Below are 23,956 nucleotides of genomic sequence, written 5' to 3'. Positions count from 1 at the left end.
GGGGGCGGCCACTGCACTCTAGTCTGGGCGACAGTGAGACTCCAACTTAAAAAAAAAAAAAAAGAAAATACATAAAAATCTTCAGATTTTTCACACAATATATCTTGTACATGATAGAGAGGTTTTATTTTCGTTTTTTAATGAGTAACATTTGTATACTGATGGGAATGATCTTGTAGAGGGAAATGATTTGGAAAGAGAGGGAATGGGATGGAATGTACAGGGATGGGGGTTGGCCCCAGTGACAGCAGAGAAGGCAGCATACAGCGGCACTGGCAGATGCAGGCAGATGTGGACACAGGATGATGAGAAAGTTCTCTTCTGAGTGCTTCTATTTTCTTAGTGAAATAAAAAGTGATCTTGTGTGAGAATAGGGGTTTCTGACAGTGTGAGAAGAGTACAGGTGTGAAAAGTTTTTTGTTTAAGATGTGGGTTACAAGTCAGGATTGGGTACATAAATGGTTTATGTACAAGTGAAGTTTGGGCCTCCCATTGGACAAAAAGTATTGTCAAAGAACAGGAGAATGAACTGATTAAGGGAGTGATTTTCAAACTTAAGCATCAGAATCCTTTTTGGCTCATAGGTCTGGAATGAGGTCAAGAGTATGCATTTCTAAAGAGCTTCAGAGTGATGCTGATGCTGGGAGCCATGCTTTGAGAACCACAAGACTAAGGAAATATACCAGAATTAACGGCAATCCAGGGGGGTCCTCTTGAGATTTGTCATTATGAAAATTTGAAGCAAGCCTGATCAGCATGATTGTGTATTTGTACTCAGTAGTTCTCATTTTATATGGCAGAGTTTAGGCCTGGAGTAGGTGGTGAGCTGAATTTAACCACGGTTGGGATTTAGATAAAGAGAGGATGGTGCTGTCAGTAATAGATGGCACCAAACAAGCATATACATTTCTTTCTTCTTTTTTACTTCCATCTTTATATAAACAAAAGCCTTATATTACCAACAAAAAAGAAAGAGGAAGAGGATATATAGAAATATGCTAAGAACACAAAGACAAAGTTCAGAATGAACAGGAAAAAGCTCATATAAAGAAAGAACTAGAAAAAGGTAATACTCAAATTTGGTGGTAGCTTTGCTGACTCACACTGAGGAGAAAATGTGGTCACAATATGAGGAAGTAAAAGATTAAAACAGAATTAGAATTTAGAAAAGGGATGGAATAGGTGTGGGATAGTAACATAGTATAGAAAGAAAAGAGTATAATTTTTAGGAAATAGGATGCTAACAGGTAAACACGTATTTGGTCATTAAAAAAGTCCTGCCAGGATCTTGAAGAGATATCTGCACTCCCATGCTCATTGCAGCATTATTTATATTAGCCAAGATGTGGAAGCAATCCAAATGTCCATCAACAGATGAATGCATAAAGAAAATGTGGTATGCACATACAATGGAATATAATGCAATCTTAAAAAAGAAGGAACTCTTGCCACATGCTACAACACAGATGAACCTTGAGGATATTATGTTAATTCACAAAAGGACAAATACCGTACTATTCCACTCACTAAATATCCATAGTAGTCAAAATAACAGAAAGTGGAATCATGATCTCCAAGGACAGGGAGTGTGTGTGGGTGTGTGGGGGGGCGAATAGTGTTTAGTGCTATAGTTTCCATTTTGCAAGATGAAAAATTCTAGAGATTGTTGCACAGCACAACAATGCGAATACATTTAACACTACTGAACTGTATACTTAAAAATGGTTAAGATGGTACCTTTACTGTTTTTTTCTTACAACAACAAAACAAAATCCCACCAGACCTATAATACAGTAACTACCTTCCTTCTCAGAGGTTCTAAGGGGAAGTAAGAGCTGCAAAATATTTTTATTCTAGCAGTTAAAAAATATCCTGTCCCATGTATCATATTTATACAAAATTAAAAGCTCTGGAGAATATGACATTCAGAAGATTGTACCCAGAAACAAATAGAATGTTAGACAAAGCTCAATGAGTCAAATATTTAGTGTAAAAAAAGCTGCAGGATAACAATAGGGCAAGATAAAAACAAATTCTTCTTCATTTCAAATGACAACAAAAAAAGGGAAATGACACTAAACTGCTGGGTTAGCAGTTACATAGACAGACAGATAGTGGTTGAATATTGGAGTTGGACCAAAACAAAAACTGCAGAATCCCATCATTATTTTCTTTAAAATATAGGAGATTTAATTTGCTTGGAGGAGTTTTTCATAGGAGAATGACATCCCAAATCTCATCCAGTTCTACGATTATTAGATTATTTTAGAAAATAAATCCATGCTCTTCAAGGAATACATGAAAATATACTAAAATAATGTACAGATCAAATAAGACTTAAAAACTAAAGAGTAAAATAATTTATTACTAATGTTAGTATAGTTCAATATAGGGATGGTATTTTATCAAAATAATTTCTATAGCAAATCCACAAAGAAACAAATTCGATACTTGTGCTTTGAAAGTCCATGCAGCATATTATGCATCATTTCTTAGAAAAAATAGAAAATGTATATTTCTGCTCAGAAGTTATAAGACTTTTTTACTTTGGGGGGGGTGAGAAAAACTTTCCATAACTGTCAAGTTATAAGGTATTCACAAAGAAGATATAAGGATTTTTCTAAAGCTAAGTGTTGATTGAACTTAAAGTTGTACAATAGTAGGGTCTTTTAATATTTTCAAAAGGAGCATGAGGGTTGTCATATTAAAAAAAGAAAGAAAAGGGGAAAACCCTACCACCACTTGTGAATATAAAAAAGAAGAGAACTCTAACCAACTGCACCACGACCGGATGGAAGAGCCCAGCTGACACAACCAAGACAAACTCTCAGTGTCTAGGGAAGCTTGGGGTTCGGATCCTTTTACTTCAGATGAGCCCGAACTGTGAGTATTCCTTGATTTCAACTACATAAGTGAGCCTTTATTTCTGCTATAATTTGGTTATCTGAACATTCAAAGTGAAACCCAATTCGTGGGGATAAGGCTACTCTCATACCAGCAATTCTTTGCTTTTAGAACCTCTAAGTAAATTGCTTGAAGATATCTTTGCCTTGATTTCAAATAAAGCTAAGTCTTTTTAGTTGTTTTAAGTACTTTAGGACAGTTAAGGTATTTAAGCTTATACTGTCAATATAGCCACATTATTTATACTGCAGATCTACTTGAATCAATTAAAAGTTATTTCCATATGCAATCAATTTTATTTCTAATCTTTTATAAGTGATCTATAACTTACTGACTTGTAAGTTATGCTGTCTCCCTATTTACAATTAGTGTTGCTTCTTTATTATATTATTACTATTTTATAGTAATTACCAGACCATATACATTTAAGTTTGTGTTTCAGAAGTAAATAAGGTGAATATTAGAGAAAAGAGAAAACAAAGTATACTTTAGTCCAAATAATGAAAGTTTTAAAAAATGTATTTTTCTTTGTTAAGTTTATCACAAAACCTAATATATTACCAATATTATTATTTCCAAAGTAATATGCTTTCAATTTTCATTTTATATGCAGCAGTTAATGCAATTTTTGAAGCATGGCCTGAATAGATTCAGTCATTATCAAGTCAAACTAAAAATGGTGAAAGGTTGCTACCAATACCAAATAGGTATGTATTTCAACATAGCAATGTGATGTTTTCACAAACACACTCAAACTGCATTTTGAAAACCTCTGCTCATCTGGGGCCACAGAAGAATCTGCTGGGTCCTGTCCTTCAGGTACAGCAGTTTCCATGTGACCCAGTTGAAAAAAGCTAGCAGGCGTGGGTGTGGGGGTATACAACGCACTAACACAGGGTTGTGAACTTGCGAACAGGATTTGCCAAGTAATAACATTTTAAAAACACTGTCTACTATTAGAAAACTACTGTGACCACTTCAATATAGCACACAGGTCACAAGCAATGTCTACTGGGAAATTAGTTCACTATGTAAACACAGTGGTTTGTTTCCTGTCTTCACTGGCAATTCTCAACATATCAAACAAGTAATGTGTAAAATGTCAATAAATGGTCTTAAGAATAGTGAGTGAGTGACACTGTAAGGTGCCAACTGACTTTAAAGGAGACAAAAATCAGTTACCAACTTTATTTTTATTGTATTTACTTATTTATTTTAGAGTTGGAGTCTCACTCCGTGGCCCAGGCTCACGGCCACCCCATCATTGACCTGTTGGGCTTCAGTGATCCTTCCGCCTCAGCCTTCCAAGTATCCAGAACTACAGGTATGCACTACCATGCCCAGCTAATTTTTGGTTTATTGTAGAGATGAGGTCTTGGCAAGTTGCCTGGGTTGGTCTTGAACCCATGGGCTCAGGCAATCCACTTGCCTGGGTCTCCCAAAGTGCTGGATTACAGGCTGAGTCACCGAGCCCGGTCACTACCAAGTTTAAAATAGAATTGAATTTGTTAATTTGTTACTTAATAACTGGATGCTAGCTATCTAATGTATGGCTCTAAAGGATGCTATTGCTACTTAAACAATGCATTGCTTTTGTTTTATTCTCTTTAAACTTGAGACTAAAGCAAAACCAGAAAGGTTTACAGGCAAACTTGTCCAGCTATTATTTATTTTATTTGCAGATTAGAGCTGAGGCAAATGGTTTCAGGATATGTGCTTTGTGCGAACTGCTTTCTAGAAACATCTTGACTATGGCTATTGGGCCTAGAAGTAAGTTTGAGAAGATACGCTCTGGGGGAAGTGCTGAACATTCTGATGAATGATTTATGATTCTGGAAACTCTGGATTTATTTACTTAGAATAAAGGACATATCAGATAAGATAAATACTTTTCCAAAGAAGTAAAGCTAGGTGGCATAATCTCTTCTTAAAATTGCTAAGTTGGATAATGTTAAAGGAATCATGTAAAAATACTGCTGACACAACTCATTATTAATAAAAAAAAATGCTGATCCTATGTGATAAGAGGGAGTGAAGTTTGGTGAAAAGGATTATGGGTTCTAAAAGTCAGATCTGAGTCCCAACTTGGGCATTTAAGAGCTGTATGGCCAAGGGTAAAGATCATAACCTTGATCTTTCATTATCTCTTTTTGTAATACTTACCTCACATGGTATTGTAAAGATTATGTGAATAAATATAAATGTGCTTAACACAATGTCTAGTACCCAGCAAGTACTAAATACTAGTTAATGGTTTGGCCATCTAGTTCAAGGATCCAATTCTGCCTAAACATTAGAAACCCCTGAGGAACTTTTAAAGGAAACCAGTGCCTGAAGCCCATTCCAGATCAATTAAATCAGAATATCTGGGTGAGGAGCCAGGCAATGGTATCTTTAAAAAGGCCTCAAGGGGATTCTAGTATGCAGCCAGGACTGAGAACCAAGAAAATCCCTTCTACAAAGTAGCCAACTGGTAGTAGTCTTGAAAATCTTGTGTTAAGACACTTACTGCTTCCCAAGAGAGATCATTCTGCTCAAAAAAAAAAATTTCCTTAAAAGGAAGCAACATCTGTTTCTGCAGTTTCTATCACTGGTCCTTGTTCTGCTTTCTGAAGGCACATATAACAAGGTGAAACCCTTTTTTTCTGTGGCCTTGTAAAGCATTTTCATCTCCAGAGTAAGGAGCCTATTTCTTTCCACTGCTTCTACGACATGATCTGAGCTTCTCCCTATTTGGTCTGTGGCCTTTGCTAAGTGTGCTGCTGAGGATGAAACACTGTATTCCAGGTGAGACTCTGTAAGCTTGGAACAGAAACAGCTTAGTAGTATAATAACAATTTTCATTTCAGAAACTCCATATCTAGGAATTCAACCAAAGATGGGGTTAGTTTTTGTTGCAGTCGTATCACACTACTGACAGACCAATTGCAGTTATGTTTCTGTTGCACAGCTAAAGCCCTTCCTGTACTTGTACAATTGTGTTTAATATCCACATGTAGAACTTTACACGTATCTGTACTGAATTCCCTCTTTCATTCTACAATATTTATTGTGTTAAGCATTTGGTACACAGAGCCAAACAAAACTGACTTGGTTTTTAACCCTAATGGAGCTTAAAACCTAGCACAGGAGAAGAAAGAAAACCCAAATAACACTTACAGATGAGTTTTTCAAGTCATTTCAGCTACCTGAGAGTTCAAAATCACATCACTTCTTGTGCCTCAATTCTTTGAGCCTCTGAGAGCTCAATAGGTAACCATACAACACAGGCTCCTCTACAGACCCCTTTTTCCTCTTCCTGGTAATGCAGATTGCATGATCAGTTTCATTTTTTGGCAGCCTGCCATTCTTTCCAGATTACTATTTCCTTTTAGAAATTCACATAACAAGAAACATGCCTGTAAGTGTCTATAAACTTTGTAAAATTTATCTTTCTGCAGTTGAGACACATGACAGACTAGACTCAGTCTCTCCTTCCTCCCTCCACTTTCCAGAACTCTGGACACAGGCTCTTACAAGGGATTACGTAACTTCCTCTTCACCAGCCAGTTCCTCTTCCTTGGAATCAAACCCCTCACCTTTACAACATTTTAAACCTGAATGTTAACCTCTACCAAAATGGTTTCTTCATGATCAAATTATAGGTAGAGTTTTTTTTTTTTTTTTTTTGAGTTGGAGTCTCACTCTGTTGTCCAGGCTGGAGTGCAGTGGCACACTCACAACCACTCCAATGCCAACCTGCTGGGCTCTAGCAATCCCTCCGCCTCAGCTTTCCAAGTAGCTGGAACTACTGGCATGCGCTACCACGCTTGGCTAATTTTTGATTTATTGTAGAGACGATGTCTTGCCAAGTTGCCTGGGCTGGTCCCGAACCTGCGGGCTCAGGCAATCCACTCGCCTCTGCCTCCCAAACTGCTGGGATTACAGGCTGAGCCGCCAAGCCCGGTCTATAGGTAGAGTTTTAAGTGAGGTTATATACTTCCAAATATTTTTCTTTGTGCATATTGTCAAATCAGGAAATTATTATACTTCAAATTAACTTTATATTATAGTATTCAGGGTTCGAATGCACACTCCTCCAAAATGTTTACTGAGAATAGGGTCTGTCTTATTCATCATTTTCCATACAGTACTTAGCCAAGTGTGAAACAGTTATTAAAATGAGATTATTCAAAAGGTGTTTTATTAAAGGGAACTTTTATTGAGCACTTGCTATGTGCCAGAATTAAGTTCTTCATATGCATTTTTCATTTATATAGATGAGAAAACTGAAGCTTAGAAAGATGAAGTTGTTTGCCCTTGATCACAGTTAGGTCTGATTTGGAACACCTTGCTCTGGATGTCTTTATGTTATCCCTACCAAATGGCTACTGTAGAGATCTAGGGCAGTTGCTCTAAGAAAGGAATGTGATGAGAACTCCAGGAACCTTCACTTATGTCTTCCAGCTCTTTAAGACCAGCTCTCAGACTGAGCTCTTCACAGCATTCAATGCCCAGCAAAGGGTCAATAATAAGTAGCTTTGGGAACATTCTCTGTGGCCACATACTATTTCTTAGAAGGTTCTTGCAAGTCTCAAATTACCTAAGCCAGGACTTATTTAAACTTTGATCCGGTTACTTTCAAAATCTTGGACTGCACACCCTGTTTCTCCTCTACATTATCACTCTATGCCTGTAGGTCAGGAATGGCTAAATGGCAGCTGTCACCTGACTTGGTTTTGTTTGGCTACTTTGTTTTCCCGTGCAGTGTTACAAGAGTCTCAGTAACCAGGCAGATGCTGTAGTCTCTTGATCTATTATGTTAATTTTATATCCCTGTAGGCAAATGATTTTAATACCCTCCCTTGGTCTTAGGTTGAAAAGGAAGAAATTTAGGACCCTTTCCCTATTCCCACCATAGAATGAGAGACTGCCACAGTTTATGTCACATGCCATGTGGCAATATGTGTTATAATGAATGAGTGCTACATATAAAGGAAAGGGTCAAGGTAGGAAGTAGTTCTGAAGCTGGGCAGGGCCAGCAGTGGGCCCAGTTCACTCATGGCTATATGTACCTTTGGAGAAACTGATGCCCACAGAGTGGTATAATGGACATTGGAGACTCAGAAGAGGGAAGAGTGGGGAGGGATGAAAAATTACCTATTGGGCACAATGTACACTATTTGAGTGATGGGTACACTAACCACTATACAACTTATCCATATTTTTAAAAACTCACTTGTACCCCTAAAGCGACTGAAATTTAAAATAAGAGAAACTGATGTTCATATGTGAAAAATATGATGGCTGGGCACAGTGGCTCAAACCTGTAATATCAGCACTTTGGGAAGCTGAGGCAAGAGGACTGCCTGAGTCCAGGGGCTCAAGACAGTCTGAGTAACTTGGTGAGACCTTGTCTCTGCAATATATCAAAAATTAGTTGGGCGTAGTGGCGTGAGCCCGTGGTCCCAGCTACTTGGAAGGCTGAGGCAGAAGGCTCGCCTGAGCCCAGCAGGTCGAGAATGTGGTGGCCGTGAGTGTGCCACTGCACTTCAGCCTGGGCGACAGAGTGAGATTCCAACTCGAAAAAGAAAAAGAAAAAAAAAGAAAAAAGAAAAATATGAACTGTCATTTCTCTACACTTCCATCTGTATTGCAATAACAACCTCCCTAAGAAAAGATGATCTCATAGTTGAGTTATTTTAATATAATGCCTGAAACAAACCTTGAATGTATGCCATGGCCAAAGGAAAGATTAGAGCAGGTCACTCCATGAGATCCTATTCTATGTGCTGCTTGTTTTGGGATACAAGAATGTTACTACATACATGGTGTAGACATCCAGATGGCCCAAAGTAGGATACAAGTAAAGTTTCTCACAATGTCTGAAAATAAATCATTTATTATTGACACTTCGGGTTAAAGTAACTGTTGTTAAAATAGCAAATGACTCAATGTTTGGCATTCTGTTGTAGGAAAAATTTGAAGACATAAGAACTACACACAAGGAACATGTCATCTAGCACCTTCACTTTTTGATTCCCACAGAAGACAATGAGAAGTCACACTGTAACAATGACAACGATTTCAGTCAGCAGCTGGTCTTGCTCCTCCCATGAAATGTGCTCTATAACGAATCACAGTGACCAATCGGCACAAAACTTCTCGGGAACGCCAAATGTTACTACCTGTCTCATGGATGAAAAATTACTATCTACTGTGTTAACAACATTCTACTCTGTTATTTTCATCGTGGGACTGGTCGGGAACATAATTGCCCTCTATGTATTTCTGGGTATCCACCGCAAAAGAAATTCCATTCAAATTTACTTACTTAACGTAGCCATCGCAGACCTCCTACTCATCTTCTGCCTCCCTTTCCGAATAATGTATCACATTAACCAAAACAAGTGGACACTAGGTGTGATTCTGTGCAAGGTTGTGGGAACACTATTTTATATGAACATGTATATTAGCATTATTTTGCTAGGATTCATCAGTTTGGACCGCTACATAAAAATTAATCGGTCTATACAACAACGGAAGGCAATAACAACCAGACAAAGTATTTATGTTTGCTGTACAGTATGGACACTTGCTCTTGCTGGATTTTTAACTATGATTATTTTAACACTTAAGAAAGGAGGGCATAATTCCACAATGTGTTTCCATTATAGAGATAAGCATAATGCAAAAGGAGAAGCAATTTTTAACTTCATTCTTGTGGTAATGTTCTGGCTAATTTTCCTACTAATAATACTTTCATATATTAAGATTGGGAAGAATCTATTGAGGATTTCTAAAAGGAGATCAAAATTTCCTAATTCTGGTAAATATGCCACTACAGCCCGGAATTCCTTTATTGTACTTATCATTTTTACTATATGTTTTGTTCCCTATCATGCCTTTCGATTCATCTACATTTCTTCACAGCTAAATGCATCACCTTGCTACTGGAAGGAAATTGTCCACAAAACCAACGAGATCATGCTGGTTGTCTCATCTTTCAATAGCTGCTTAGATCCCGTCATGTATTTCCTAATGTCCAGTAACATTCGCAAAATAATGTGCCAACTTCTTTTTAGACGATTTCAAAGTGAAGCAAGCAGGAGTGAAAGCACTTCAGAATTTAAACCAGGATACTCCTTGCATGATACATCTGTGGCAGGGAAAATGCAGTCTAGTTCTAAAGGCACCTGAGGTAAATAGACTAAAAACAATAACACAATACAGCCTCTTAATTCTTTGAAGAACTAAAAAACTATGAAACAAAGCTCTAGCATTTATAAGACTCAGATTTCTCAAAGCTCTGTTCATATTTGTGATATTTCATTTGCTTAATTGTAAATGACTTCAAGGTATAGAAAAGCTTATACTCATCACTGTATTTTAGATGTGTATATGAAATCTTTTCAAAATACATTTTTAAGCTAACACCCTTAACATATATTATAAAGTTAGGTAAAATTAACGACAAATAATCGAAGTGCCATAGTTTCTCAAGTCACTAAAGTAGTAATTAAAATTAAGCGCTTGATACTAATTTAAAATGTGTTTAAAAGTAAATGATTTCGGTATTGATTTAATGTGTCAGAAGATATAAGTTCATTTATCATTTTAAAAGTTTGTGTAATTTGCCACTGGATTCATTTATGCTTAAACTCCTATAACAAATAAAATGATAATTAATAAAATTCTAATAAAAATGAGATCACCCACTATCTATCACTGCTTAGATAAAAATGGAAAAATTTAAATAGTGTACAGTAAAAATCAAACAACAGATAAGCTAAGAATTCAATAGCCTAGCAACACCATACCTGACTTAAAACAGATTTATAAATGATTCTGCCACCTCAGCCACACTTTGATACAGTAAAATTGAAGCTGCACATATCCTATGATCTAGCAAGTCTACTACGAGATATACATCTTACAAAATCATATATGTATATAAGAAATCATATATACTGATGCTCAGTGAATTACTGTTCATAACACCAAACAATTGAAAATAAGTATTATCAGCAAAGGCATGGGAAGTAAACTGGTTTATTCACAAAACTGTGTGCCATATAACACCTCAATGAAATGAACTGCACTCACATGCTTCCACATGGGGCTATCTCAAATACCATATTGATTAAAAAATACACAAAATTGCAAAAGGGTATATGACCACATGAAATCATTTATGTAAAATATAAAAACACCTAAAACAATACCATATTCTTTATGAATATATAGTCAATAAAATACAAAACATTCATGGTAATATATACAACATACACACCAACTTAATGGTTACATTGGAAGCAAATGGCAAAATGTTTTTTTTTTTTCCTTGAGTCAGAGCCTCACTCTGTTGCCCAGGCTGGAGTGCAGTGGTACACTCACGGCCACTGTAGCCTCAACCTGCGGGGTTCAGGCGATCCTTCCACTTCAGCCTTCTAAGTAGCTGTAACTATAGGCATGAGCCACCATGCCTGGCTAACTTTTTGATTTATTGTAGAGACGAGGTCTCACCATGTTGCCCAGGCTGGTCTCGAACCTGTGGGCTCAGGCAATCCTCTCGCCTCCACCTCCCAAAGTGTTGGAAATATAGGCAACAAAATGTTAATGTCTATAAAATCTGGATGGTAGTTACATGGTGGTTTGAAGTATTTCATAACAAAGAAAACCTGCAGATTCAAATTAAAAGACAAACTGCAATTTTCATGTATGTTAAAAAAATAATTGAACAGTAAGCTCTAAAAGAATCTTTGTGAGCCGGGCTTGGTGGCTCAGCCTGTAATTCCGCGCCTTTGGGAGGCTGAGGTGAGTGGATTGCCTAAGCCCGCGGGTTCGAGACCCGCCTGGGCAGCGAGACCTCATCTCTACAATAAATCAAAAAATCAGCCAGGTGTGGTAGCGCATGCCTGTAATTCCGGCTACCCGGAAGGCTGAGGCGGAAGGATTGCCAGAGCCCAGCAGGCGAGGCTGCGGTGGCTGGGAGCGGCCACCGCACTCCAGTCTGGGCAACCAAAGTGAGACTCCAACTCAAAAAAAAAAGAATCTTTGTGTTTTCATCATTGACTTCCTGGAGCTTAGTAATTTGCTTGGCTATGGGAGATCAATATGTCTCTGTTGAATAATTTAATGAATGAATGAATGAAAAATTGGATGTATGAATGAAACAGGGAAGAAGAGAAGGAATGGGTACTTAAAAGAAAAAAAATTGGTTAGTATTTTTTTTTTTTTAGTCTGTCTGTATATAGCTGTGTAGAACATCATATAATTACAATCAGGGATGTCAATAGGCAAACATTCTTGAAAGTTTGGCCAGCACTTGTCCAGGTCTTTGGTCATACAGAGAACCTGAATGCCTTTGACTGAATATATAAAAACCTGTTATGACAAACTCCAAGTATCCATCATAAGTTTCTATCACTGAGTATGAAAATTTTTATAGTCAGAATGCTTCTTAAAACTTAAGGTAGGCCAGTGGCTGGGAAATCAACAATAAAAAGCATGGAGATTTTTATTAGGGCTGAATTTATTTTAATGAGATTTAGCGTATATACAGTTAGTACTCAGTTAACTATATTTCAGTAAGTGTACACAATTGGTCAAATAAAAAACAGGTCAAAGCAAAAGTATATTTAAAAAACAAGTAACATTTGAGGATAAAAACCGAAATTAGCAGAAAATTTAGAAGCTCAGAAAAAGTAAAAAAATTATATTAATTACTTTGCTTTGACAATGTTAACAAATACCATTTAAATGAAATTCAGCATTTCTGTTTGTATGATTTTAAGTTATGAAAACTTCGATATTCCTTCATGTTCTCAAAATTAAAAATGATTTTACATTACTGGTAAACATTTCATACCCATACATGTCTCTATTGTAAGCCATACAGTTTGAATGTTCAAATTATATTATTATTAGTTTTAAGAAATATTAAAACAAATTCAAATACACTCATAGTTCTAGAAGCTGCCTCATTATATTAAATGAGATGATCCCTATAAAGCCCTGCACAATGGCATTCATAAAAGTTTTTCAATGTATACTGAAGTAATCCTTGCTATTATATTATTTGTGATCAAATGCATTTTGATAGATGTTAATCTGTCTATGATTTCATAACAGATTGTTTACTGACAGAAATCTGATAACATGCCTTAGAATAACTTGAATCCTGAGAATGTCCTAAGAATGTTTCTAAATTTTTAGAAAAAACATGCTACTGACTTGCCAAATTTAAGGCTACTTAATATAAATAATCTTTTATTTCGTACTGAGCATTAGTTTCTGCAAGCAGGGAACACTGTTCCTACCTCACCTAACCCAAGGTTTAGCTCTAGAAGCATACAGAAAAAGGGAATTCAGAAGTATATGCATATCCTCACCTTGCAAAAGACCTTCAGAACAAGTTTCCTTCTTTTCATAAAAACAAGAAAAATGTTATTTCTTAAATATTAGATTTTAGGTAGTATATTATAGAATCCTTGATAAATGTACGAATGCCTCAGAATATATTTAATACAAAATTAGCTAGAATAATAAGACTGGCTGGGTTTTTTTTTTTTTAAACTCAAAGGGCCTATATACTTAAGAAGAATTATATATGGTGTTGCCATGCTCGAAATTTCATTTTTTTATTTCAAAGTTGTGGGGGTCCAAGCCAGGACTGGGTACATAAGTGGTTTAGGTACAGGTGAAGCTTTGGGCCTCCCAGTGGACCTCACTTCACCCGGATTAGGATCAGGCACCCTTATTGATGTTATGTGCCCTTCCCCCACAAACAAGTTTCTAAGTAACTTCTCATATCAAAACCAAACAAGGGAAAAATGAATTGCCTGGCTGTCAGAGTGTGACCTCAATGTTGAGTATTGCTGTAAATGTAGGAAAAACATTCTGTGCAGAGCCAGGTTTTATAGTGGTTGAATTTCTAAGAACATGTCAATAGAAAAAGACATTCTCTTCTAGTACAGGTTTTATTTTCAACCTTTAAAAGTGGACTCCTTGGTCCTGCTGATTTAAAAGTAGAATTAGTATAATTACAACCATTTGAAGCAAAGCCTTACTGAAAGTTATCCACAAGAGAAAAAAGCAACATGAAAGAGAGTTCTCTCAACAGGCAACCTGGATGCTGCAGAAATGTATTAATGGACTAATTATTTTCTTAGGCTTTCAAAATGTAATAGAAACTCAATTTGCCAGATATTAAAATATAGTCTCACTCTTCAATAAGAAAAACACTGGGGAACAGATGCAAGGATAAACTTATTAGTGGAACAGAAAACACATGTCTAAGTAGACCCAAGATAATATATGAGAAAAGTACAAATTATGTACAAAATATGCATATGACATATTAAAGGCTTTCAAAAGGGTGAGGGCAGGAACAAATCAGAGGGAGATCTAAGACTGTTAGGAGATGTGGTAGAATATCGCAAAGGTGGGCTGAAGTATAATTTTGAAAAGCCCAGGAGACTCCTATACATTCTCCTCCCTCAGAGAGAATCACTACAAATAATGGAAATATCACAAGAAGCATCAGGAAGGAAGGGATGGACTGATAAATAGTACTGTGCCTATTTACACTAAAAAGCCAATTTACAATTTCACTTTATAGTACACCAAAAAATTATAAGGGGAATTAAGAGTTAACTGTAAATGAGACCATAAAAGATTCAAAAAATATGTGACTAACACATCTGTGGATGGAAAAGAACTTTCTACCAATAAAGCAAAATAAATATAGGGAAAAATTCATTGATTTCATTTGAAAATATAGATTCTTTGTTCAAAAACATAAACAAAAATAGAAGCAAAAGTACAAAGCAGGAAAAATATTCACAACAGATATGACATTTACCGGAAAGTCTTTTATGCCAGGCACCAACAAACACCATTAACTTGTAAAGAAGCTTGTACAGATATTTTTTATCAGAAGAAAGCATTTGAAACTCAGAAGATAATCTGAATTATGTCAACTCAGACAAGAGAGACTATGGCACGTTGTCACATTGGATAATAGTGGCTTTTGTCATAGCTACCTGGCCTTGTTAAGTAGTTCCATAGTGCCTAAGCTTAGGTTAGGTTTTCAGATGAAAACTTGGTGAGCTGGTTGGGTGTTGGTAACAATGAGCATAGAACTGGAAAGGAGGTACTAGATTTGTCCTAACCTATTTTGCCTCTTATTTTCCCTCTTCAGGTTCACATTCGAGGGAATAGGAAGCAAAGCAAAACTTACATGTCTTTCACTATACTAGGTACTTCACATGCATTACCATCAGATAATCTTCTTTGCATTGTGACGTAAGCAGCAGCTGTATTTTACACATATAGGATGCAAGTTGGCAAACTTCCATTCCAAAGACGTTGTCTCTGCTAATGCTTTTAATTTTCATTTCATTCTGTCCAAGTACAATGGTGATTGCTGAGATGTCTTTTATTTTTAAAAACATAAATTGCCATTAATATGTATTTGGGGTAAAAATTTCTACTTACCACTTATCAGAATTGTATGATGTTAAAAAATACATTTGCATACTCTCTGAAAGCTCTTTCTGAAACATGGATGATAATCCAGAACAAACTCATATGGGTTGAACAGAAGAAAAAAAATGAAATCAAATTAGAGTATCTCACCCTTATTAGTTTTGCTTCTGGCCCATGAAATACAGAGGATGAGCTTTGGAAAAGGTTTCTAATTTTGATTTGGATACAGGTGTTGATGATGCATAGACTCTCCTTTTGCTTTAATAAGCCGTGCAAGTTATTTCAGGAGCAACAGTTAGCAGTTAGTTATACTCTAGTTAGGTAATTTCCCATATAAATTTTAGTTATAAAACATTTCAAACATACAAAAATGGAAAAACACAACATTAACAGGCAGCTAAGCACCCATCACCCAAATTGAACAGATGTTAATGTTTGGGTCTTACTTAAAAGTTCTTCTGTACTCATATACATAATCCAGAAAGCTAGATATACTTCCTGAGGAAGCTTCTTTCCTTAAGTCAGCATATGCCATTCTGATGTATATTTTTGCACTTTTACAACATACATGTGCATAACAATGTTTTTTTTTTAAAAAAATGAACAAAAATGATGTCTTACTATTACACTCTTTGTAACTTTTTTCACTCCAATTATTTGTATCTATGTTGACACATGTAGGTCTCATTCATTCATTTTCATTGATGTAGTGTTTTACTGTACAACAGAATTCATTTCTCTATTTCCCCTAACAATGGGCATTGCGGTGGTTTCCACTTTTTCCACTAATAGAAACCATGTGCAAATGAAGTCTTTTGTACACTCTGTGCCCACATGTGGAGTTTCTCTATGGCTGACACCTGGAAACAGAAATGCTTGGTTGTAAGGGTATAAGGATATGTACATCTTCAGCTTGTCTCAGTTTTGACAAATTGGCTTTCCAAAGTGATTTTACCAACAGAAATGAGTTCCTGTTTGCCCACATCCTCACCAATAGTTGATTTGATAAGATTTACTAATTTTTGCCAAGCTGGTAGGTGCTATCCCACTGTGGTTTTAATTTGTACTTCCCTGATTACTAGTGAAATGGAGCATCAGCCCATGCTTTTTTTCACTCATTCAGTTTTCTTCTTAGGTGAATGGCCTATTCATTTAATGCCTACACCATTTCCCCCTAATGACCTGCTTTTCTTTTCTTTTTTTAAAAAAGAGACAGGGTCTCGTTCTGTTGCCTAGGATGGAGTGCAGTGGCACAATCATAACTTACTGCAGCCTTGAACTCTTGAGCTCAGGTGACCCTCCCACCTCAGTCTCCTGAGCAGCTGGTACTACAGGTACATGCCACTGTACTTGGCTCTTTTTTTTTGTTTTTAAATTGTTGAAGTAGTAGTTCTTTATATATTCTGGGTACTAATCCTTTGTTGTTTATATGGTTTGCAAATAACTTCTACTAGTATGTACCTGTCTTTTACTTTGCTTATGGTTTCTTTTGCCAGATACCATAAACAAAGTAAAAAAAATTTTCTATTCAATAAATCTAGATAAACACTGGCCCTCTGATGTACATTTCTCAAGGACCAAGCTAAAGAATTTGTAGATGAAATTATCTTATAATTAGACTGCTTGGCATTTCAGTTATAAATACTATGGAGGAGTCCAATGAGGTGTTTAAGAACATGAAAGCAGACCTATTTTCTGAGAGTTAAGCTACAAAACTCACACACGTGAGTACAGATATGTAAAGCAATTTTAAAGAGATGGAAATTCTCTTAGACCAGGAGATGACCTGATTAAATATATTAACATATTTAAAGAAATAATTAGCCATTCACTAGAGGGTGAGAGAAAATTAGAAGGAAAAAAAGTGCTAGAAAAATGTTGGTGTCACCCATCCAACACAGTCTAGAAGATTAGTCTTGGCCAGTCGATGTGGAGTTTATGATTTCATTGGTAAGATCATGGCAAGAATTGCGGTGAGGTTGAATCCAACAGGCTTTCCTAGTCCAATAACATTAAAGACTATTAAATAACAAATTGAGAGGCAACATAACAGGTCAAAAGGGTGGATGATGCAGTCAGACTGCCTGAGTTCCGTTTCTAGTTGCACCACTTGCTATGTAACTTTAGACAAGCTCTATTTCCTCTACTGCGAAAACAGAAATAATAGTAATACCTAATGCATAGGGCAGTTATGAGGACTAAATGAGTGAATAAATGCACCTGGCGAGTAGGAAACATTCAGTATAAATTATCCAAATCCCAAATGCCAAGAGAAAGGCAGGGGGAATACATAAAATGGAATCTCTAGAAGCTGAGGGTAAATATCAGAACTAGGGAGATAAACAACAGAAGTCGGTCTGGATCAAATGAAGTGGCGGAAGAAAGTCAAAAAGGGCAATTCAGCCTTAGCTTTCACTAACAATACCAATGTCCAGGACAGGAGAGGTAACAGACCCATTTTATTTTCTGCTAGTCAGAACCATACTCTGAAACTTGAGCAAGTAGAACAGGAGTGTGAGGGCACCTGGCAGGATGCCAGAAGAAGAACTGTTAATACATTTCTGTTCCTTGGCTTTACTCTGTGTAATCAGAGGGGCCAAACTGGACACCGTATTGTATTCTGAAGTGAGGGCAAGGCACCTTCCCTCTAAACCTGGCTCAAAAGCATAAGCTCAGGCAGGATTGGTAATCACTCTAATGTGTTATATTTTCAAATGTTGTCCAACAGCAAATTTCTGGTTCAAAAGTTCTTGATGCCTTTCAGTAATACTGCTGGCATAGCTGTTATAGGCCCTTCATAGACAGTTCCTTTCTGCATTTCCTGCTTCATTCTGTGTGCTATTTCTTATTGAGGCTTTCTAGCATCCCCCAGACACACCTCGTCTGCTTTTCCTTTCCTGTACTCAGCAGCAACTCTCTCTCTTCCCCAATTCAGTTTGGTTTCTTTGTTTCCCTACTTTCTCTTTTAATTGCCTTTCTCACAACTTGGTGCCATCTTCTCTTGTATCCTCTGATCTGTCAGAAGCCAAAACGCTTCATTATCGGTGTGGAAATTCTTTTTGTACTCAAAAAAAAACACGGTTTCCTCTATATGAAAAACAACTTTCAGCTGGCTGCAAAGGGAACTGGTGAGGTTTGCATGCATGTTCATATTCAGTTCCCCTTTGTGGCTGGTAAAACTTGAAAAAAAAATAGGGTCAGCTATTGTGGGGACTGATTACAGGGTTCCAAGCAGATGAGGCAAGTAGGGAGAGACCACAGCTATATAATAACGAAACCTTGAGTATTGAGTACAATCTAGCATACTGGTGGGGGAAAGCTATCCCACCATGGCAGAACAATCATCTTTCTACATTCTTTCTGGCTCTAATACTGGAGATAATGAATTTATCCAGCTCTGATAATCAAATAAGGTATTGGGAAGTAGCAAAAATAGACTTCTAGTTTTACTGAAAAGCTAGATTAATAGTCTAGAAGTAGAAGGTAACAAGTACAAAAGAAACAGTATGGATTCATGACACATTTTATTTATTTATTTATTTTAGAGTTAGGGTCTTACTCTGTCACCTGGGCTGGACCACAGTGGTACAATCATAACTCACAGCAGCCTTGAACTCCTGGGCGCAATCCTCCTATCTCAGCCTCCTGAGAAGCTAGGACTACGAGCATATACCACCAAGCTCAGCTCTTTTACTTTTAAAAAAAATTGTTGAAGTAGTTCTGTATATACTTATACTTATACCTGGCTAATGATTTTTTATTTTATTTTTTCTAGAGACAAGGTCTTGCTGTGTTGTTCAGACTGGTCTCCAACTCCTGGGCTCAAGTGATCTTCCTGCCTCAGCCTCCCAAGTAGCTGGAATTATAGGCGCAAATCACTGTGCCAGGCTGGATTCATGGCACATTTAATATACCTTTTGATATAAGCCAAAATAACATGACAGCTCCAAGACCAAATTGGGACAGCAGGTATCCCTTTACAAAGTAAAATTTCCTTTTAGGAATATTATCCAGGAAATGATGGACTTTGAGGTATACATACTGTATTAACACCTAAGGCAAGAACCAATTCACTGCACTTTGAGGAAAAAAATATAAAAGTCTAGTTAGAACATTAAAATTGCAAGCACATCAAAAGAAATGTGGTAGATTAAAAGTGGCCCTAAATTCTCTGACACTCCTCCCATTCATAGGTGGAGTGGATTTTCTCACTTGAACCTGGGCAGGTATTGAGGCTTGCTTTGACCAATAAAATGCGGTGGACATTATATGACATCTGAGCAAGGCCTTAGGAGGCCTTGCAGATTTCAGTTTTGCCCTCCTAGAACCTGACACCATCACGCTATAAATAAGCCCAGGATGAAATATCACAGGGAGAGAGCTGCCCAGTCTGCTCAACTGTCCCAGGTGTTGCTCCAGACATGTGAGTGAGGCCATCTTGAACAATCCAGCCTCAGCTGAGCTGCCAGATGACTAAGCTGCACAAATGATCCCCTGTGAGATGAATAGAACTACCCAGCTGAGCCCAGAACAAATTGCAGAATTGAGAGTGAATAGATGGTTGTTGTGTTAGGCCATTAAGTCTAGGGGTGGTTTGGCATGCAGCAATAGATAAATGATGCATAAAAAATATAAGTGAAGAGTATGTGTAGCATTAATTTCTTTTTTTATTTTCTATTTTGATCCAGGGTTACATGTGCAGGTTTGAGATAGGAATATTGCGTGATGGTGAGGCTTGGGCTTCTATTGAGTCCATCACCCAGGTGGTAGACATGGTACCCAGTGGGTAGTTTTTAGCCCTTACTCCCTCTCCCTCCCCCCTTTAGGAGTGCCCCAATGTCTGTTGTTCCCATCCTTGTGCCTGTGTGCATACAGTAACCGCTTATGAGGGAGAAAATATGGTATTCAGTTTTCTGTGATAATTCACTCAGGATGATGGTCTCTGGCTGCATCCATGTTTCTGCAAAGGACATGGTTTTGTTTTTTTTTTTTATGGCTGTGCAGTATTCCATGTTATACCACATTTTCCTTATCCATTTCACCATCAATGGGCACCTAGACTGGTTCCATTTTTTGCTATTGTGGATAGCGCTGTAATAAACATGCACATGCAGGTGTCTTTTTGGTAGAGTGATTTGGGCTCCTTTGGATAGACACCTAGTACTGGGATTGCTGGGTTGAGTGGTAAGTCTCTTTTTAATTCTTTGAGAAATCTCCAAACTGCTTTCCACAGGGGTTTAAATAGCTTGCATTCCTATCAATGGTGTAGGAGTGTTCCCCTTTCTCCACATCTTCACCAACATCTGTTGTTTTTTTGACTTTTTAATGAAAGTCATCCTGACTGGTGTGAGATGGTATCTTATTGTGGTTTTGTATGCAGTAGTCTGGGGGTGGTTGGATTATGTAGCAATAGATAAATGATGTAAATAAAGAGTATGTGTAGTATTAATTTCTAAAAAGATGACAAATATAGTAATCTCTTTATAAAAAAAGACAATGCCTCAAATTATTTTACTTGAAAGCTGAGAGAGAAGTCATGTGTTCTCAGAGATAAAAACAAGCACGTGCTCCCCTGATGAAGAGATCTGAATACTGAGGCAACCAGTTAGGACACCTCTTAAGATGAAGAGATATGCTAGTTTTTAGGCTGACGGGGGAAGTGACCACAGTGGAGGATAAAGGTGATTTCTCCTATACTCTCTTCATTAGGTGAAATATACTTTAAATTTATTAATAGACATAATATGTTGTTTTCATTACAGTCATTTTAATATTTGACTTTTAAAACTACATCCATCAATTGCTATGATTAAGAAAAAAGTTAAAAACCAAAAGATATGATAATAAAGACTTTCACATACTGAAATGTCAGACTTTCTTTTTACAGCTAGGATAATTATAGTTGTGGATACTTTACAAAGGTAACTCTTGTGATGATCACTAGTACAAAACAAAACAATCCCCAAAGAATACTGGGAGGGCCAAAAAATCACTTTTTTAAATTTATTGTAGAGACGAGGTCTTGCCAAGGCGCCCGGACTCAGACAATCCTTTAAGAGATGTAATCTATGTATTACTTTTAGTTTGCTGTAATCAGAAGTGTTTGGATGCTGAGTAACCACTTTGAGCACCTCTTGTAATTGCAGAAGTATTCATCTTTTTTATCAGTATATATTGAGGGTTACAATTTTAATACAGTTTTTTTTTCTTGGAATGCGTATCCTTTTTTTGGCACCCTCTGCCTATCCTATTAAAGGCAAAGGAGTGGTTCTGGGTTTCCAACTTAAGGGCAAAAACCCATTGTCTACACAATTATTTTTATTCTATCACATGTAAAGTAGTTTTTACCTATTAAAATAAAGAACTTTATTGTCGTGTTAGAGCTTTAAAAAAAACCCCAAAAACTTTTCTATGGCTTTAAGTTTCCAGCTGGAAAATACTGCAACGTGGGCAATTTACCTATCAACCTCTACTAGCAAAAGACTTAACTAGGGCTGGTGATATATTGCCCTCTGCTGGCCAAAGCACCATCAAAGAAGTGAGCATCTTCGAGACTGCGTTAAAATTTAACACAGGTTTCTTCTTCAATTTTTTTTTCTCTAGATATTTCTGGAGATATGGAACGCTAGAGAACTTATACTTCTCAGATTCAATACTGTATTTGTAGGTTTATTGAAAGTACACATTTTCTGTTGGTTTTCGATGGAAGGAAGGGAAGAAGAGGCATCATGAAAATATTAGAAACTAAGTCATGTATAGTACTATTTGAGAAATACTCTAAAACAACAAAACTTGTTTAGAGTGATGCCTTGAGATGATTATTACAAGTCTAATACTTCTCCATCCATCAAAAGATTACCAAGATGCAATCACCAACAAAATAGTGGATTGAGGCAAGAATCATCAAAGAATGCTAAACTCCATTGGGTGAAAGGGAAATAGTATATTTAAAGTCACAAAATATGACCCACAGATTACTTATCAATTACAATGGGAAAAGGATATCTTTACAATGGAGAGATTCAAAACTGGAAGTAGGTAAATAAATAAGATATATTTTTGGTCACAGGGGATACTTGGTCACCTTATCCAAAGCAATAGACTGGATTCTAGTGAGTACTATCACATCAGAGTTAATATACAAATAGTATCCATAGTAGCTAAAGAATGTGGGCTCTGAAGTCAAACTACGTGGATTGAAATCTAGGCCTTGCAATATACCAGTAGTAGGCAAGTTATTTGTCCTCTGTGAACCTAATGTATCATCTAGAAAGTGGCAGTAATAATAGAATCTATCTCAGAGCTATTTTAAAAATGATATGAATTTACATAGACATATACATAAGCGGTTCAGTGGCTATCATGTATTAGTACTAATTTTTTAAAAATGTGGTTCTCTGGAAAACTTGTGACTTCAACACTTGAGGCTCTTTTTTTTTTTGAGTCAGCATCTCATTCTACCAGCACTTTCACGGCTCACTGCAATCTCGACCTCCTGGGCTCAGGCAATCCTTCTGCCTCACCCTCCTGAGTAGCTGGGGCTACAGGCACATGCCACCATGCCCGGCTAATTTTTTGATTTTTTGTAGAGATGGGAGTCTCACTATGTTGAATACTTGAGGCTCTTAAAAGAGAAAATGAACACAGATACTAACAGGTACAGGAGGGAAGACCTAAGATACCAAACTCTTCTTCCTCTTAACATTTCTCTCTTTTTTCTCCCATTATTAAGGACAGGAAGTGACATGGAGCAGGGGACTTAAGATAACTTCATCTAGAGATTCAAAAGTGATTGGTAATAAAATGGCCAGGAAATCCTGGTCCTGGAAAGAGACAATGGAGTGGTGAGAATTCTGGGCACTGATATATGCCTTTTTAATTCCCTAAATCTCATTGCAATCCAAGTTTCCCAGGGAATAGGGGTGTGTGTGTGTGTGTGTGTGTGTGTGTGTGTGTGTGTGTGTGTGTGTGTGTGTGTGTGCGCGCGTGCGCGCGCGCGCTGTTTGGCTGGGGCAATACAATGGACCAGATTATTTTTAGAATTCTATTGTTAAATGCTTACTTTTCAGAAATCTTTATCTACTTTTGGCTTTTCAAAGAACCCATAGAAAAGAATGGTTGGTTCTGAAAAATGACATGAACCAAATCTGACTGATTTGAAGATGTTGAAATTCAAAATCTGATTGTCCTTGAAGATATTTTTGCCTCATCTTATCCAATGCTAAACTTTATCCCGTTTTCTAAAACGGGCTGATTTCCTGTCTGCTTTTCAACTGTCACCTCTGAGGTGATTCCAGTTCTTGTGACTGCCACTGAGGTTGTTACAGTGTTGCTGTTTTGTGTATTCCTAAAAGCACATTCAAACTTATATGAAGACAAAAGCCAAAGCTGAAGGATAATGAAACTTCGATGATCAGTTCTGTGATATTATAAAATACACATTTTCTCTTTGACCCCATTTCCTAGCATAACTGACAGAATCCTTAGAAACTCCAGAGTTATGTATTTTTGTATGCTAACAAGTTGACTGATGGTGGGAGGGCCTAAGTAGCTTCAGAATGGTGGCTATTCACAGGAAAGA

The 23,956-nt window shown here is 37.0% G+C and overlaps 2 protein-coding genes across 6 annotated transcripts in view; one reads left to right on the top strand and one right to left on the bottom strand.

Annotated features, from left to right (window-relative positions):
* Positions 1 to 23,956, bottom strand: part of CASK (calcium/calmodulin dependent serine protein kinase) — a 191,037-nt gene that overhangs the window by 143,747 nt on the left and 23,334 nt on the right. The gene's annotated exons all lie outside the window — the stretch shown is intronic.
* GPR34 (G protein-coupled receptor 34) lies at positions 2,771 to 10,594 on the top strand. 5 transcript variants are annotated; one of them, XM_021716187.1, is made up of 4 exons: positions 2,811 to 2,883; positions 3,518 to 3,611; positions 5,566 to 5,691; positions 8,859 to 10,594. In XM_021716187.1, the coding sequence occupies exon 4, from the start codon at positions 8,938 to 8,940 to the stop codon at positions 10,081 to 10,083; it is 1,146 nt and encodes a 381-aa protein (XP_021571862.1). In that variant the 5' UTR covers positions 2,811 to 2,883; positions 3,518 to 3,611; positions 5,566 to 5,691; positions 8,859 to 8,937; the 3' UTR covers positions 10,084 to 10,594. The 5 variants fall into 5 exon arrangements, with proteins under 5 accessions (XP_008063562.1, XP_008063559.1, XP_021571862.1 ...); XM_008065371.1 differs by lacking the exon at positions 5,566 to 5,691 and having other exon boundaries at positions 2,771 to 2,883; positions 3,521 to 3,611; positions 8,932 to 10,594; XM_008065368.1 differs by lacking the exon at positions 5,566 to 5,691 and having other exon boundaries at positions 2,771 to 2,883.

This window comes from Carlito syrichta, unplaced genomic scaffold, assembly GCF_000164805.1.
Source record: "Carlito syrichta isolate Samal-C Ts95f unplaced genomic scaffold, Tarsius_syrichta-2.0.1 Scaffold308260, whole genome shotgun sequence".
Lineage (NCBI taxonomy): Eukaryota > Metazoa > Chordata > Mammalia > Primates > Tarsiidae > Carlito > Carlito syrichta.
The sequence above is the reverse complement of the archived record's forward strand: the minus strand, read 5'-3'. Positions and strand labels throughout refer to the sequence as shown.